General features: G+C 45.6%; 1 protein-coding gene across 2 annotated transcripts in view; it reads right to left on the bottom strand.

The window, feature by feature from the left end:
- PGM2L1 (phosphoglucomutase 2 like 1) overlaps positions 1-2,208 on the bottom strand; it is a 64,519-nt gene extending 62,311 nt beyond the window's left edge. Inside the window, exon 1 of one of the 2 annotated variants that reach the window (XM_075919604.1) lies at positions 1,763-2,208. In XM_075919604.1, coding sequence (XP_075775719.1) covers positions 1,763-1,861 — 99 coding nt within the window. In that variant the 5' untranslated portion in view covers positions 1,862-2,208. The remainder of the gene's footprint in view (positions 1-1,762) is intronic. The other variant, XM_075919605.1, reaches the window with a different exon arrangement.
- Positions 2,209-18,168: the final 15,960 nt, after the last annotated feature.

Below are 18,168 nucleotides of genomic sequence, written 5' to 3'. Positions count from 1 at the left end.
GCAAAGCTTATCTCATGTAAGCAATTTTGGCTTCAGCAGGAGAGAAGTCTTTGTAGGATCAAGCCTAACAAAGGTACTCTCATATCAAAACAAATTAATGAGCCTTCTATGTAGTCTGTTATCAGGGACAACAGCTAATATTCAGTGCGTCAGATGAAAGCATTCAAACATCCAAAGCATTCAAACATCCAAATGCATCTAATTATGTAATACCACTGGATACCCCAGCTCATTGACCCCAGCTGGTAGTAAGCTTGTGCCATTAGGTATCACAGCTTTTTTAAAAATAGAGTTAGTGTAAATGCTATCCCTAATTTATACAGATGTCTAAGAGTTTTCAGTTGTTCCAATACATATTCTACAATGATGTACTCCTTCAGATTAGTTACACATCACATTCAAAAGAGTGTTTACCCATTTAAAATTTTGCCTTTTCATATTAAATGCCTCCTCCAAACCTGTCAATCACCACAAAATGTTTCTGATGTTGCCCTTTTCACTAGAACCAGATGAATCCTCTCTGGGATTTATCTGAAAAGAGAAACCAATGAAGTGTTCACCCTCCACAAAGAGCAATTCAGTAATTTAATTGGCCAGTTAATGCATCTTCCCCAACTTCCCCTTAATATCTTCTTACAGACTGCATTATGTGCTAAACAGATTACAACACGCTATTTACCCACTCTGTGATTCCAGGATCTTCACATGCCACACTCTTCCCCTATATATTTTTCAAAACACAGTTCTCACTCTTCCCCCTTGTTGCATGGGAGCTCACCTCATCACCTGAACAGTCAGACAACCTCTCAAAAGAAGCATCAGATACTAAGAAGGTAAAGAAGATCTGGGATAACTGGAACAAGATGTTATGAGACCAAACCTGACACTATTGGCAAAAAACTAGATGAGGAAGAGAAATGCGCACACATGTAATCAAGGGCAAAGCAAACTCATGTCAAATGAATGCACCCCCAGAGGGAACATTAAAAAACCCACACTTCTCTCCCATTCACTATGTGGTCATGTTTAAAAAGAAAGTCTTAAGACAGCAGGGTCCAGTGATGATTAAAATACATTTTTATGTAACTACAAAATGCATGTTAGTGGGATGAAATCTACAAAAGGGGAGGGAAAGTAAGCTCTCCAGAGGAAGGTATCTGACAACACTGCTGGTTATCTGACAACACTGCATACTGTCCTTTTGCGCAATCCAGTAGCTGGGAAAGAGACTTGCCTATAGTGCGGAATCAGGCTATTACGGTAACACTTGGCTCCAATCCTGGATTGGTGGGTTTGGTGCAGGGGTACTAGGTGGGATCAGCAGCGTGTGATTTACAGAAGGTCCCAGAGATGATCTGGGGGTGCCTGGCTACTGGCGTTAAACCCCAGGACACACCCTCCCAGACGCTTGCAGAGCCACACGCACACCCAGCAGCTCTCACAGGCCGGTCTCAGAGGGGCAGCAGCGTTAGCCTGTATCTGCAGAAACCATGAGGAGTCTTGCAGCCGCTTAAGACTCGGGGATTTATTTGGGCATAAGGTCTCGCGGGTAAAAGCCGCCTGGCCAAGTGCATGGCCATGTCTCTGATGAGGAGGTTTTTACCCACCAAGGCTTATGCCCCGATACATCGCTTAGCCTGTAAGGTGCCACAAGACTGCTCCTGGTTAACACACACACAGGGCCCCGCTCTGGGCTGGGCACACGCAGCCTGACCCCCCCCCCCCTCCTCAGCCCATCAGGGGCTGCCACTCGGGTACCCACCTGGTCCCAGCTGAGCCACTGCCAGACCGCCTTGTCCAGCTGCGCGTCCCCGGTGCTGCGGGCGACGAGCAGGTTGGAGTTCACATCCCCGTCTCCCATGGCGGCGGCGGGCCGGGCGGGTGGCAGAGCAGCGCACGCCGGGGGCTCACCTGCCAGCGGCCAAGGGCATCGCCCGGGAGGGGTGGGCGCTGCCCGGCGCTCAGCCGGGGACCAGGCAGCGGCGGCGCAGGGAGAGGATCGCTCGTTCTCCGCCTGGGACCCGGCGCTCACTGCGGGGAGGTCCGACCCCACCCGCTCTGGGGCCCCCTCGCGCCGCCTCAGAGTAACGGTCCCTCCGCAGCGCGCCGCGCGAGCCGAGCGGTAGTAACAACAACGCCGCCGGACGCGGCCCCGCCCCCCCGCTAGTGGCCCCTCCCGCCAGTCGTGCCCAACGGCCCCGCCCACCCCAGAGCCGGCAGCAAGCACCGCCTTTGGCACGCGCGCTCCTGGCTCCGACTTCGGCTCGCGCGGTATGCCCCTCCCACTCTCTTTCGCAGTGCCCGACGGGAAATGGAGTTTTCCCTCCCCCTTCGTGCGCCGAGCTGTGGGAGAAGCAGAGGCAAATCAGGGACTCCAACTCCCGGCAGGCCCTGCTCGCTCGCTCGCTCTCGGGGTTGGGCGCTGTCCGTAGGGCGGCTGAGCAGGGCACGTTTTCCTCTTTGTCAGAGGCTCGAGCAGCTCCCCAGGACACTCCAGCTCCCAATGGAGCCCATCCCAGCCCCTAGCTTGATGGCAGCGGGCTGGGGTGCAATGCGCACACCGCCAGTGATATGCAGCCACCTCTGGGGCTGAGACCGGCTGCTGCGCACTACACACGTGTTTAGAACGAGAAGTGCAGCTGACAGTCTCAGAGCAGCTGAGTGGGCTTGCAAGGCGGGAATCCAAGAGCCCAGTCACTTCAGAAGGAAAGCAGGAGGGTGCCATAAGTAAGGCGCTTTTCTCTGTCACAAGCGTCCCTGCCTAGCAGGTGCTCTTAGGCTGGGTATCAAAAGGGAAGGTATGATAGAGATTGATGAAATCATAAATGATGGGGGGAAGTGTTATTTACCTCTTTTATTTCACCTCATAACACAAGAACTAGGGGCCAACCAATGAAATTAATAGCAGGTTTAAAATTCACAAGGAATTACTTCATACAACACACAGTCCCACTGTGGAACTCATTGTTGGGGCAGTTGTGAAGGCCAAAAGAATTGATGAGTTCAACAAAGAATTTGATAAATTCCTGGAGGATAGGTTTGCCACCGACAGCTGTTGGAAAACAGAATACAGGACCCTGGGTCTGACCCAACCACATCTATGAGCAAAGAAAATCCTCCCCAGTTGCTTCATCATTCCTTCCCTGTATGTTGATTCAGAACACTCAATCGCCTATTTCTAACTTAAGAAAACAATCTTTTTTGCCAGTTGCACTATTATCTGTTGTATTCCCAAATCCCTGGAACACCTCTCTGATCTAAATAGACTATTTTCATCCATCTCCCAGCAAATGAGGAAAAACCCCATCTAGGGAATAAATCCTTTGTTCAGCAGCATTTCCAGCAGTGCCTCAGCCGGAGTTGGACCACCACAAAAAATTATATCTGATGCGTTCTTCCCCTCCCCCACTCCAACTCAGGCTGAATTTGCTCACATGCCCTTTCAATTCCACATTAAACCATTGTAGCGATCACATCTCTGCAGCACATCCTTGCTTCTGTTTCCATGGAGATAGGAGGCACTGAGTGCAGAGAAATGTGATGGTTTCAGTGCAGGAAGCCGCAATTGCTGTTTATGAGCTGTACAGGGAAACAAAAGCCTGACCTGGTAATGTCATTCTAGGACTGGTTGAAATTAAGGGAGATAAAAACAGTGGGGATATCACAGTTGTGGGTGTAAGAAATTCATGTGTGGGGGTGGGGCGAGAGAGTAGGAAGGAAAGAGAATTGATCAATGCAGGGTGGGTGGAAGAAAGGAACAGGACAAAAGGAATGTGAAAGCCAACAACTGAAATGTGAGGCAGGCAGCTTCAGTTAAATAATATGCACCAAGATAACAGCAGAGGCTATTTAAAAGCTTAAGGTATAGCAGAGAGCTAGCCATCCCATGAAAAATGTTGAACTAATTTTACAGTGGTTTCCATAAGTCTCAAGAATTTTGAGTCAGCTTCCTGAGACGCCCTGTTTTCTGGCCTCAAGCACACAACTAATTCCCATTTCAGGCAATGAGAGTTGGTACCCTATGGCAATGGAGGCAGGCCTGAGGATTTTGGTCAGCTGAAGTTATGAATCCGGGGGAAGTCACCACACACAGCCTACAACCAACTTGACAACACTCAGGCTGCTGGAGTGCTGAGACCATTGCCTGTCATTCTGACTCCTTGTGCTCCCCATCTGTTGTCTCCTGTCTTGTACTTGGACTGTGAGTTCTTTGAGGGACAAGGACTTTCTTTTTATTTTGCCTACTACAATGGGGCCCTAGTATATGACTAGGACTCCTAGGAGCTACAATAATATTAATAACAATTAATAATATAATAATTACAGGTTGCACCTTTAAAATCTGGGATTCTCTGGTACAGCAACATCCATGGCATGACCATAGATGTTCCAAGACCAGAGAGTCCCCTCCTGCAGCAGGATGGGGGCCTGGGAGCTGGTGTGCAGCTCAGTTGGGCTGCGAGGGGGGAGCCAGGAGCTGGTGTGGGCTCAGCAGGGCTGCCAGAGGGGCAGAGAGCCCACGCATGGGCTCAGCTGGGCTGCTGGGGGTGGGAGGAAGCTGGTGTGGGGAGAGGAGGGTAAAGGAAGGCCCTGAAATGACCTCCCCTGGTCTGGAAAAATCCCTCATTCGGGACCAGTCTGGTCCTGAAAGTGCCATACCAGGGAGATGAGTTAATAAAAATACAACTGTAGGAAACTCCAGAAATCTAGACTATCTCCCTTGATTTCTTGCTCACAGAGCCCAGGGTGACATATCTACACGTGACAGTCACCTAGAAAACAGAATGTCATTTATACATAAAATAACTAAGTGGAAGAGGAAAACTCTGGTTTATTTTTAATTGCTCTGTGGACATCTGGGTCTCACAGCACTTACCAATAGCAGCCACAGCATCTAGGGTCATGTCTGGAATTCATGGGAGCCGCTCAAGTCTATCCAATGCTTGAACATGGCCTTTGGCATTGTTAACAGAGCAGTGGTTTCTTTCAAGAGAGCTTTGGTTAGGCTGCATGGGAAGTGCTGTGCACAGTTTGGGGCTCATTGGTAGCAAACAGATGAAAGCTGCCTGGAGGGACTCCAGAGCAGGGCAATAAATACAAGGATTACAGGCTGTAGCACTTGTAAGGGATTAAAGGGATTTTATATGTTCAAGAGAAAATAAGACAATGTGGGATATGACAACTGACCCACTATACATCACACTTCATGGCACAAAAAGCAAGGAGGAATTGATGAAGTTGGTTAAGAGGAGTCATACAAAGAAGCTAACCTAAAGCCAGATTGCATCTGGCCCTATGTAGATGTGCAAGAGAGACAGAAGATGTAGCATTCCCATTGTCTGGCTTGTGCTGCACAAGAGCCAGACACAGTCTCAGTCCTTGCACTCAGAATAAGGACTGCCTCAGGGACAGTGACTATATTGATATTAGCCTCCCCAAACAGAGAAGAGACATCCCTAACCGGACCCCATTCAGGGCAGTGTATTCTGGGTGACTGTCACATCTTGTGAAAAGGTGTAGTAGAGGCAGCCTGCATGTTCTGGGGGAGGGGTCAGTCAGAGGAGAGTAGTGCTGCCAAAACGGGTGATGCTGGCCAGATAGGGTATTCAGCTGAGAGGGCTGGGATCATGTTAAAACAGTATATCTCTGCCAGGCCCACACACATGTGTCGGGTGTGTGTGCTTTTTTTGTAAATGTGGACTGCAAGGGTGTGAATGTACCCCTTATGGTCACCCAAGTAAGCAGGGAAATTAGCCCTAGCCTTCCCCTGGCCAGCCAGAGCATGTTTACTCGAGGAACCATGGGGGGGGGGTGCACCTCCTCCCCCCTATGCAGGCCTGACAGCTACAGCCTCAACCACTGGAGTTTCAGTAAAGAAAAGCTCCTTGCCCTATCCCCTGTGTGGTGCATGCAGTCAGTGGTGCAGAGAGATGCAACTGGCTCTCATTTTAACCCAGTGTTACAAACTCTCGTAATTTTACCAGGAAAGGATAAACACTAAATATTCAGAAACAAAAAGGCAAATAAAAAGAGCTCAACTTTTGTTATTTCTGTAAATCTGATGGGGTTTAATCTAATCTGACCATTTTTTGAGTCAGGGGCGTTGTTCTGAATGTCTAACATCAGCAATCCTATAAACCTGTAAAACTGACTCCAAGCCTAAGAGGAAAATGTAACAGTAAAGTCCATTGTCCAATGGGGCAATTAGCTGATAAAGGCCAAGAGTGCAACATCACTGGAAATCATGAACAGACTAATAGGTGTGAAAAGGCTTGTATGGTCTTGCCTGATGGTTAGAAAGTAAAGGTTAATTGACTCTCTGTCCCAGAGCAGAATATAGAGCTGTCAACTCTCATTCACCTGGGATTGCCAAGGAGCAAAAGCCACAGGGGGTATGTGACTGAGTTTAGCTAGAGTGAATTACTCTAATGCTCCAAGGAATTGTAAAAAAAAATGTGTGTGAGAGGTTTTGTTTTCTGTGAGTTTGGATTACTTTGGTACCAAGCACCCTATTGCTAGCTACTCTGGTAAAAAGGGAGACTGACTTATTGAAAGAAGCCTTGTCAGGATGCGCAACACCACTGAAAATTAAGCTGCAAGTATTTTGTAATGAACTGATTTTGTGTGTATATCTGTGTGAGTACGTCTTCCTTCTAGTGGATGGAATCAGAACTGCTTGACTGTGTAACATAGACCCTATATTGGTAGCAGCTCAAGGAGCTTTTCTATCCACTTGAGTGGCAAGTGGCTTGCATTTTTGGAATAGGTGCATGTGAGTTCTGTCTTTGTTGTCATGAAACTAGGAGTGGCCATGATGTGTAGCATAATGACAGTTGCAGAGGGGTAGGTGACCACTAGGCCAAAAAACTTGTTTTAAAATACAGAGAAAATAATATCTTTTGGCAAATGAAAGCTAACAAGTGGTTTAAAATAATAAACTTCAAGGTTTGCAAGTATATAATCTAGTGAACAGGAGCCCACCACTGGTCCTAGGTCAATGGGAATTTTATCATGACTTCAGTGGGACTACAATTAGGCTACAAGGTATCAGAATCATAAACATACGAATTCTGAGAGATGATGATTTTAACTCTCTTTTTAATAAGTGTAATACATATTAAATACTCAGCAATATGGTCACTGTCAAAATATAGCTGTACATACCGTAATCCTGCAAATCAGTATGATCGGCTGGCTCCCTACCTCATCTGGTGTAAAGAGGCTAGCACCATTGACTTTAATGAAGCTTATTATGGGTTACATTAGAGGGGTCCCTTTGGGACTGTCACCTGATATCACGGTTATGCCACTAAGCCTTCCTTCCTGCCACTTGGGACATTCCCACCACCCTGTCCTGCTGGGCCAGAAGCTCTGGTCTCCCCCACCCAAGGCACAGAGTTGAGGTAACCACCCCCCAGCAGAGCAACACAGAAGCTGAACCAGCTCAGCTCTGGGCAAGCTCACGTAATGGTATAAGGCCACTGACAGTACCCAGGAATACCACCCCAAATAGGGCCAAAACCCCAGATCAATATGTCTTACCCCATGTGCAAGGTTTAGAACATAAGACTATAAGAACAGCCATATAGGGTCAGACCAAAAATCCATCTAGCCCAATATCCTATCCTGTCTTCCAACTTTGGCCAAAGCCAGATGCCCCAGAGGGAGTGAACAGAACAGGTCATCGTCAAGGCTACGTCTACACTGGCATGATCTTGCACAAAAACTCTTTAGCGCAAGAGTTCTTGCGTTAAAGTAGTTGTGCAAGAGAGTGTACACTGGCATGTGCTTTTGCGCAAGAGATGTGCTTTTGCCAGTGTAGACGCTCTCTTGCGCAAGAAAGCTCTGATGGCCATTTTAACCATAGGGCTTTATTGTGCAAGAAATTCATGTTGACTGTCTACACTGGCCTCTTGTGCAAGAACAGTTGCGCAAAAGGGCTTATTCCTGAGCGGGAGCATCATAATTCTTGTGCAAGAAGCCCTGATTTCATACAGTAGAATGTCAGCTTACTTGTGCAAGAACACACGGCTAGTGTAGACAGGCAGCAAATTTTTGTGCAAGAGCAGCCGCTTTGGCACAAGATCGCGCCAGTGTAGACACAGTCCAGTGATCCTGTAACAGGGCATCTGCCCTGCACTAGCCTTTTAAGGACAAAACCTAGTGAAGTCCCAGCTGAGGCAGTTATTGCTAATTAAGGCCCAGCTGGGGGCTATATAAAGAAGGGCTCCTTATCTCTTACCCTAACCCAAGATCAAGTGGCTTTATGGAGATGGAGCAAGGGTAGTGAAGGCCAGGCTAATGCCCAGGCTGAAGGGCCTAGGGCTAGACCCAAGTACAGGAGGGCTACAGAGAGCCACCCAGGGTAGGCAAAGGCAGCAGGTCCACACACCCTTGCCAATGATGAGTGGCTATTATGGACTGCAGTTTTCTCTGGAATGGGCTAGATGAAGACTGGCAGTGGGTAACCAAGACAAGGAGGGTAGAAGGGAGCTGGATGTTCCCTGGGAGGAGCGGGCCCTGGAGCACTCAGACTGACAAACCCTGCAGAAGTGGGTTGAGACACACTGGAGTGGGCACTGCTGGAGGACAGTGTCTGGAAGAGAATGCTGTGGTTTGGAAGCATATGGGGTGAGGACATAGGGAGATGCCAGCCAGAGGAGGGGGCCCTGTGTGCATGTGAGCTAATTCCCCGTGCTACTGGAAGGAGGTGCTGTGGCAGTGAGTCTGCCCTGGGACAGATCCCGCTCCTGTCATCCATTTCCAACCCCTGACAAACAGAAGCTAGGGACACCATTCCTGCCCACCCTGGCTAATAAGCAGGGCTTGCCAAACCGCGGTGAGCCCCACTCGCCAGCTGCGCTGTCTGGTGATCTGTGCATGCACAGATCACCTGAACCCAGCTCTTCCGGGTTGCAATCTACTCGCCACGGGCAAGTAGATTGTATTATTTGTTAAGCCCTTCTAATAAGTATTGATGGACCTAACCTCTATGAATGTATCCAGTTCTTTGTTGAACCCTGTTAAAATCCTGGTCCTCATAACATCTGCTGGCAAGGAGTTCCACATGTTGACAGTGTGCTGTGTGATGAAAAACTTCCTTTTGTCTGTTTTAAACCTGCTACCTATTTTACCCAGAAAGCTCATAAAGTCTGCCCCCTTTATCAAAGGAAGAGAGATCCATAATGGTTACTCCCTCCCCCAGCTAAGGCAATACTGGATTGAGGATAATAGTGTTTTATTAAGTATATAAAGTAGGATTGAAGTGGTTGCAAGTGAAAATAGATCAAAGTATGTTAGTAAGCTAAAATAAAACACACTAGCTAATCCTAATACACCAGGGGTGTCCAAACTTTTTTCAAAGAGGGCCAGATTTGGTGAAGTGAACATGCATGAGGGCCGACCATTTTGCCTGACATTCTTTGAACCATTACAATTAAATGCAAATTAACTATTTTATGCAAAGTTTATTGCAAACGGCATACTTTTCATTTCGTCACATGGATGACAAATCTAAACAGGTGTTAAATCACTCTGCCTTTCATATCTGAAGGCCAGATGAAAAAAAAAATCCAGGAAGCTGAAATATGTCAGGAACATTGTAAAGTACATTACATATTATTGGTAATAAAGGTTGTCTGTCAACTTTTAAGTTCAAAAAATATGAACAGGAACATAACACCAAGTATACATGTTGTGTCCAAATATATTTATAGCTGATTTAGACTAACTGACATTAACTGAGATTTTACAATGTATTCATCTCAATACATATGGATTCGTTGGGGGCCATAAAAGATAGATATTGCCAAATTACCTGGGGGGCCGTATTAAACCGGAACACGGGCCGCAATTGGCCCGCGGGCCGGACTTTGGACATGCCTGTAATACACTAAAACTTGTTACATGCAAATTCTTATCCTACCAGTTCTAATAATCTCTTTCACAAGCTAGAATACTCCTTGTTTAGACCCAATATTTTCTCTTGTTCAGTCTTAGATGTTTCCAGCAGGCATCTTTGGTGATAATGGGGGGTGGGGCATGTTTCCTGGAGTCTGGCCACTCTATTGTTTGGTTTCCCTCCTTTATATCCCCTTTGTCCAAGGTGGGAATTCTTTGTGTTCAGTTAAAACTTCTCACCTTGAGTGGAAAAGTACCAGCTCCAAAATGGGTTCCAGTATCAGGTTTCCCTGGCCACATGTCTTTGCAGAACCAACCACAGTTTGGGTTTACAGGAAAAACAAACTCACCTACAGAGCACCAGGCCATTATATGTCTGGGATATTACGAATGGACCTCATTAGCACATCAAGCATTGCAAATGGATTCACATTTCATATATCTAACTTCACATATAAGAATGACGCATGCCCAAAAGCAGAAAGTGCACAGTCAACAGATCTTAATTTTAAAAATTATGTTACATGATGCCTTTAACCTAAAGTGTCTTTGAGTTATGCACGTTCATAAGCCAATTTTCGTTAAGCACAAGGGGCATGACAAAGCTGCTCTGACTTAAGCTGAAAATCTGGTTCTGAATTTACCGGGTACTATTTTAGTGTTTTTATTAGAGTTGCACTGCATGTAATTTATTCCAAATCATCTTTAAATCTTGCTCACTACTGGGCTCCCAGAATGTTTCCATTTACTGTCCTTCCCACCTTCTAATTTTCTTAGCAATCAATATTATGCAAAATGAGCACAGCAGGAGAGAGATTACATGGCAGCAGAGTCAGCAGAACTATACATATCCATACCCTTGTTCTGCAGTGCTTTTTTGTCTCATCATTATTTATTTAACATGTGTGCCCCCTGCGCATTCTGTGCCTCTCAGTTTACATGGTAGTGATACTGTGGTAACACATTTCCATTCTTTGTCTTACAGGAATTCATTTTCAGAAACCCAGTGCAACATTAACCCACAGTAACAGCATCTCAGCCAAATGATTAGCATGCTGCAGGGAGGAAAGAGGTCATTTGGTTTCTGAATGAAGCTTCTAATCTGATGTGGGCATACATCATCAGGGCTTTGTCAGAATGAACCAGTGACTGCCTGCAGGGTGCATCACAAAAAAAAGGAACAGGCAGGGAAATGTGAAGGACTCTACAGAAACAGGAAGAGGAATTAGGAAATAGCTTTAGAATGCTGCAGTTTAATTCTGATTGGCTATTGATGATGTCAGCCTAGTAAAGACCTAATCCTGCCTCTGCAGTGAAGCTCATGACAAAACACTCAGTGACTTTGCCAAAAGCAGGATCGGGCCCTAAATGCACCAATCCAGCAAAATAAGCGAGGTGCTGTTTTGGCCCACCAGTTAATGTTATGTCACCAGATTGCAAGAAGGGTTGGGGTGATTTCCCTGCTTCTAAGTCACTTGCATCTGTTTTCTAGATACTGATAATCACCGTGCCATAGATGATATCACCTGGCAGCTCATATCAATGCTTCTCAAGCTAATGTGAGTGGGGAGGAGGGGTTTGCTTTTCTTCAGGTGATTTGCCACAGAGACGACACCATGTGTCCCATTCTGCTCTTGTGTGCTGACCTGCCAACAGAAGAATGTGGCCCTGACTCAGCAGGTGAAGGAAATTTAGAACTCAGGATCCTACTGCTTTTTAACCCTTTGCTCTAACTATTAGGCTCAATGACATTCTACAGGCTAGCAGGACTGAATACTTAACCTAGGGTTTAATCAGTAGCTGCATATATGGGCTAGAAGTATTTACAGGGATCTAACTAGTGCAGTAGGCAAATGTTCATCTCTGGAAACCTCAATGAAGGCTTAGTTTTGGCAAAAAATGAGTCCCGCTGTTACTAGCCACCTAGTTCTTAATGGCTGTTTGTCCACATCACAGACACCACACAATTCAGCATGAGACCTCATCTCTGCTGAAGAGACTGAAGACTGGAAGGGCAGGGACTAATGTAGGTTATATGAGCGAAGTGGATTGGCAGAGCAAGGTGGTAATTCAGAGCTGGGTGTTGCAGAGCTTGGCAGGTGACACAATACTTCCGTTTCCTTCCTACTCAGTTTTTCATCTTCCCCTCTCTTTGCTTTGTGCCTTTTATCAGGTTGCCTCTGGGCACAGAGCAGTCTCCTTGCAGAGCTGCACTGGTGAGATGGTAAAAGGCAGAATTGCTTGGAGCCAAATTTCCCCGCACTGCCCAACTCAACAGGGGCAAAAAATGCTACTGAGAAAGCAGGCTCTGCTTCAGCATAGCCAGTCCTCAGCAGCATCGACTTCCTGAGGAAGCCTGCTACATTCTGTATCTTTGACAGCTGTAGATGCCAGAAGGAATGCTCTGTCAGGCATGTCCAGCATCCCTAGTTTCCCAGTACAGGCTATTGCCTGGGCTAGCTTCTGGTGATGTTACAGACTGGGGGTGGGGAGAAGAGACACCTCTCTCATACAGGCATAAGCAGCTTAGTTTTCATAATTGTTTACCATCAAGCATTTAGAAACACTTTGACAGCCCTGGCTATGATGTGGCTTGACCAGATTAGTGCAAGTTTGGGCCCTGGTTTAGAAGGCAAGGAGAATGTTCAATGTCCTGGAAACTCTCATGAAGACTAACTGAAAACACTGAAAGGAGAAAGGAGACTACAAAAAAAGGATATGACAAATGTCTGTTAACTAATGAATAGCCTAATGGATGTAGGGACTTCTTTTCTCCCTATCTCATAACATAAGGATCAGGGAACATTTAATGAAACTAAAAGATGGGTAGCCTAAAGCTGTGTGATTAGACTGTGGAACTCATTGCCACAAGAAGTCACTGAAGTCCAGAATTTAACAGAATAAAAAAAATGGATTGGACATTTCTATGGATCTCACAAGAATAGCCAGAATATTTTGGAAGAGATTGCAAACTTCATGACTCAGGGTTTAAAGCAATCTCTATTGGAGACCAAGACCAGGCCCAATCTGAGGGACAGATTATCCCATAGTAGGGATTGTATTCACTCTTGTAATCACTGTATTCACTCTGCTTGCTTTGTTGTGTTGTATGTGATTCTACTGTCTGGATGTTCTGTAGTAACTGAGTTTGTGCCTCAGTTTCCCTGGGCACTGCAACACTATCTGGATGAGGAGGGAAAGGTTGGGCATGACTCACTGTGGAAGTATGGTGATAGAAATGTAGCCGTGTTAGTCTGGTGTAGCTGAAACAAAAAACAGGACTATGTAGCACTTTAAAGACTAACAAGATGGTTTATTAGATGATGAGCTTTTGTGGGCCAGACCCACTTCCTCAGATCAAATAGTGGAAGAATATGGTTGTGACAATTTTCTTCCACTATTTGATCTGAGGAAGTGGGTCTGGCCCACGAAAGCTCATCATCTAATAAACCATCTTGTTAGTCTTTAAAGTGCTACATAGTATTTTGTGGAAGTATGTTCAGTCTCCCACACACTGAGGACCAGGTGACAGCAGATAACACCTTTGGCCTGGGAAGGAGAACAAAGGGGTAAACAGGGCTGACTCCAGGCTGGGCACTAGGGTCTGGGGGGATGAGTCAGTCTCAACGGGCTGAGAGAGGAGGCTTAGAGCAGGACGGGGGGGAACAGGGCCCAGAGCCCCCTCTCCCCGAGAGGGATGGTATTGAGTGCTCCAGGTCCATGTGTTAACAACAATCCTGTGCTACGCGGTGTCCCTGTAAATCAATAATCCTTCTGTACTACCTGCTGGCTGAGAGTCACGTCTGGCTGCACATGGGGGTGCAGGGCCCAGTGACTCCCACTCTCCACTCCTTGGTGACATGGGGTTCTTACGTCTTTCACTGACGTATCTGATGCTGAGTCACGATATTAGGCAAGCCTTGAGTCCGATCAAGTCTGGCATTCCTGTGTCTCATAGGTTCCTATTGATTATTTATATTTATAAAGCACTTTTCTCTTGTATCAAAGTGCTGCCCAGGGAGTAGTGACACCAAGCAAATATCTATCACCCACATGACAAATGACATGGAAAAAAGAAGCTGTTTCCAAAGAAGCTTGGACTGCAGAGACAGGAGTGCTGGTGTGAATTTTGTACCGTGTTGACAGCGGAGCGCCAACGCCTGGTCTCTAAATCTTGCAGAGGGCACAGATGGTAGAGAGCACTGTCAAGAAATCAGCTGTGGGACACAAAGTGCTGGCTGGAACAGACAGTGAATGAAATTTTGCACACAAGGAAAGGCCAGAGTACGACACAATTCCAAACAAATGCTACTGAATTAAACTAATCCCCAGGTGCCCTGGGAATCCAGGCAACTGCCTGAGTAAACACTTAAATCATGTCTACACAGCAGGACTTAACTCAAAATAAGCTACGCAAATTGAGCTACATCAATTGCGCAGCTTATTTTGAAACAAATTGGGAGCGTCTACACAGCACTTACTTTGAAATAGAGCACTCTTCCTCTGACTTCCCTTACTCCTTGTACAATCAGGTTACAGGAGTCAGAGTAAGAAGTACTCTAGCTTGACAAATATCTAAAAGGGTGTCATAAGGAGGAGGGAGAAAACTTATTCATCTTGGCCTCTGGGGATAGAACAAGAAGCAATGGGCTTAAACTGCAGCAAGGGAGGTTTAGGTTGGACATTAGGAAAAAGTTCCTAACTGTCAGGGTGGTCAAACACTGGAATAAATTGCCCAGGGAGGTTGTGGAATCTCCATCTCAGGAGATATTTAAGAGTAGGTTAGATAAACGTCTATCAGGGATGGTCTAGACAGCATTTGGTCCTGCCATGAGGGCCGAGGACTGGATTTGATGACCTCTAAAGGTCTCTTCCAGTCCTAGTATTCTATGATTCTATAACTTAGTCTGCATCTACACAGCAGGCAGTTATTTCAAAATAATGCTATTTATTTCAAAATAATGTTGCTGTGTAGATGTACTTAATGAGAGTGATAAGGTGCGGGGGAGATTAGATGCTAGACCATAAACTATCAAGAGATAATGAGGAATGTGAACCACAAAGCTGCTTACCCTAGATCTGCCTCCTTCACACAAAAGGCTGGATTCTCTCCTAATTTAAAATGAGGTAAATCTAGAGTAACTTTACTGTCCTCTCACACAAGTGGGATTCCATTGACTTTAATCGGGCCTCTTGAGTAGTATCTTACTCTGGGCCTGATCCAAAGACCATTCAAATTATCAAGAGCCTTTCCAGTTACTTCAATGGACTTTGGACCAGGCCCCCAACATTCCAGCAGGATCTCTTGCAAAGTAATTTATTGCTTAATTTAGTGAATCAGTGTAACAGATGTAGTAAAGGGTGACAGAATTAGGCCCTTTTGTGAAATTATAAAAGCCCTGATATGAGCAATAAATGATACAGAGAAAAAATATACTTAAAGCCTAATAATAATAAATAATAATAATAGGCCACATCTCCAGCATCAATGGAAAAATATTGATATAAAGAAATAAGTCCTAATCTCCTAGACAGGGATATGCCTTTTTTGCAGGTGTTTCTTCAGTGTCTGGTACATTGAGGGGGCTACCAGACACAGCATGTCAGACATATCCATATGCCCTGAGTGTTGTGTGCTTTTCCAGCAACACAAAGCAGCTGTAAAACTGGTTTTAACTAGCCACTTGAAGGTTCTCCCAGATTGGATTGGACATAGGGACCATAGTGGCCTCTAATTCTATGCTCAGTGTACTGGAGTAGGCTGACCCCCTAAGACTGCGCTCCTGGGTAAACAGGCTGCTCTTCCCACAGCAGGTTTGACAAATCCCAAGTTTGTTGGGGTACCCACTGCTTCAAGGCTCGTCTGTTTTCTAATTGCAGTTATTTCCTGGAGGTGATAGTGATCGGAGTAACGGATCTTACTGAGACCTTTATTGGCTTTATTGGCAGATATTATTGAGACCTTTATTGGCTTTCTAGACGAGTCCTTTAGCTGACATTGGATCAACTTGCTAATTGCTACTTTAGCTAACGAGTTTCAGTTTTTCCCTCTCAGAAGTCTAAGTGCATTTTATCAACCCATATAAATAAACAAAAGGACAGGATGTTGGGATGAATTCATTGCAACAAATTGAAAACTGGGTATTATTAATATTGTTACACGATCGCTGGGCCTAGCCTTTTCAAGGGGTGCAGGACTGATTTAAAGGGCCAGCCAGACAAGCTGGCATCATAATCAATTCATCCAAGACAAAATATCAACCAGCATCGAGAAAGAAGAGGGCAGGCACCTCAGGGCTGAGAGACTTCAGAAAAACAGCAAGAGTGCAGGAGCAAGAAGGAGGAGGAGAAGCAAGTGCTGTGACTAGGGAGAAACTTTAATCTTGACAATTAACATGATTCCACCTGAGGTGTGGGAGGCTGGGTCTGAGCAAGAAATTAAAACTATGAAACACTTGCACTGAGATAAGACCTAAATTCTCAGCCAAAGAGAAATAAAGCTGCTATCAAGGAGGCCACTTGTGCCACTTTTCCAATGATATCATCTCACTAAACGAATAGACTTGTAATGAGGTGTTAATCCAGAGACTCCATGATGTCTTCTAGGGACTCTGCCATTGCTATTGATTTACATGGAAGCCACTCAGATATGAAAGTGATGGGCCTCAGTATAAAATCAACAGACCATAGAATCATAGAATACTAGGATTGGAAGGGACCTCAAGAGGTCATCAAGTCCAGTCCCCAGCCCTCATGGCAGGACCAAATACTGTCTAGACCATCCCTGATAGACATTTATCTAATCTAATCTTAAATATCTCCAGAGATATATCACCCCTCTGATATATGGCCTGTATTGCCATATATCTCCAATGGGATGCATGTGTGTGTAATGGACAGGAGGAGTGCTGAACAGCACCTTGTGACAAAGGGTACATCTAGACTACATGGCTCCATTGATTGAGCCATGTAAAGTAGTTTACTCTGCATAGTCAAAGAAGCGGGGATTTAAATAATCCCCGCTGCATTAAAATAAAAATGGCTGCCGCGCTGTGCCAACGATCAGCTGATCCAACACAGCGCAGAAGTCTAGACGTGGTGCGGTCGACAAGAGAAGCCTTTGTCAACCACTCCGGTATGCCTTGTGAGCTTCTGAAAGACAAAAGCTGAAGCCTTGGTTTCTCTGCAAACAGATTTTTGCATCCACTGGGACATGCTGCGTCTCCACATGCCAACTGCAGATATGGGGGGCGGAGAAGAGCTTCACCCCCAGCCCATGCAGGGGGATGAGAGTGGGTGTAGAAGGGCAGGAAATGAGTGAAATCTTTGTGTTGCTTCTTACCCGCAATACAAAATGCTTAATTATGTGCTTCATTATCTTTCTGGCCACTGAAGTTAAGATGGCCTCTGCAGTGGGGATAGTGGGGTTACATTTTTCTCTGAGCAAAGCTTGTACTTCACCATGTCTTCCAGAGAAGTATGCAGCTCCATCAAATGCCCTAGCAGCCATCTGCTTGAGGTCCAATTTACAAGCATTTAACTCTCCTAAGATGTGGGTTGTCACAGATGCAGCCGACATGTCTCCTGTAAAAGGAACATCTAGAAATGCATCTGTGGCCTACCCCTCACATCAAAATATCATACACAGTAACTTAAAACTTGATGCCCAGTGCATTCCTCAGCCATGTGGTGAGAGTTTCTTGCTTTTTCAACTGCTGAGTCTGTCACTGTTGCATCGCGTGATTCTAACCAGTCTGCTGAGTTTCTTGCAGAAAGATAGTGAGCATTTGCCAGTCTAGTTTGGAATCAGTTTCCAACATCAGTTTCCAACATCCACTTAACATTGGTCTCCAGTTTGTAGTGGGTGGTATCTTACTTAATAGAAAGTACGATGTGCCAGCATGTTTGTTCCCATAAACTGCATTGTATTTCCAGCATCCTCAGCCTCATTAAGCTACCAGAGGAGAAGCTGTTCTGGATTTGGTTTTAACAAATAGGGAGGAACTAGTTGAGAACTTGAAAGTGGAAGACAGTATAGGGGACAGTGATCATGAAATAATAGAGTTCATGATCTTAAGCAAAGGTAGAAGGGAAACCAGCACAATTGAGGTAATGGATTTCAGGAAGGCAGATTTTGATAAGCTCAGAGAATTTGTAGGTAAGGTCCCATGGGAAGCAAGACTGAAGGGAAAAACAACTGAGGAGAGTTGGAAGTATTTCAAAGGGACGTTGTTAAGGGCCCAAAAGCAAACAATTCCGCTGTGTAGG

This window comes from Pelodiscus sinensis, chromosome 1 (assembly GCF_049634645.1).
Source record: "Pelodiscus sinensis isolate JC-2024 chromosome 1, ASM4963464v1, whole genome shotgun sequence".
Lineage (NCBI taxonomy): Eukaryota > Metazoa > Chordata > Testudines > Trionychidae > Pelodiscus > Pelodiscus sinensis.
This window is presented reverse-complemented; position numbering and strand designations above follow the sequence as displayed.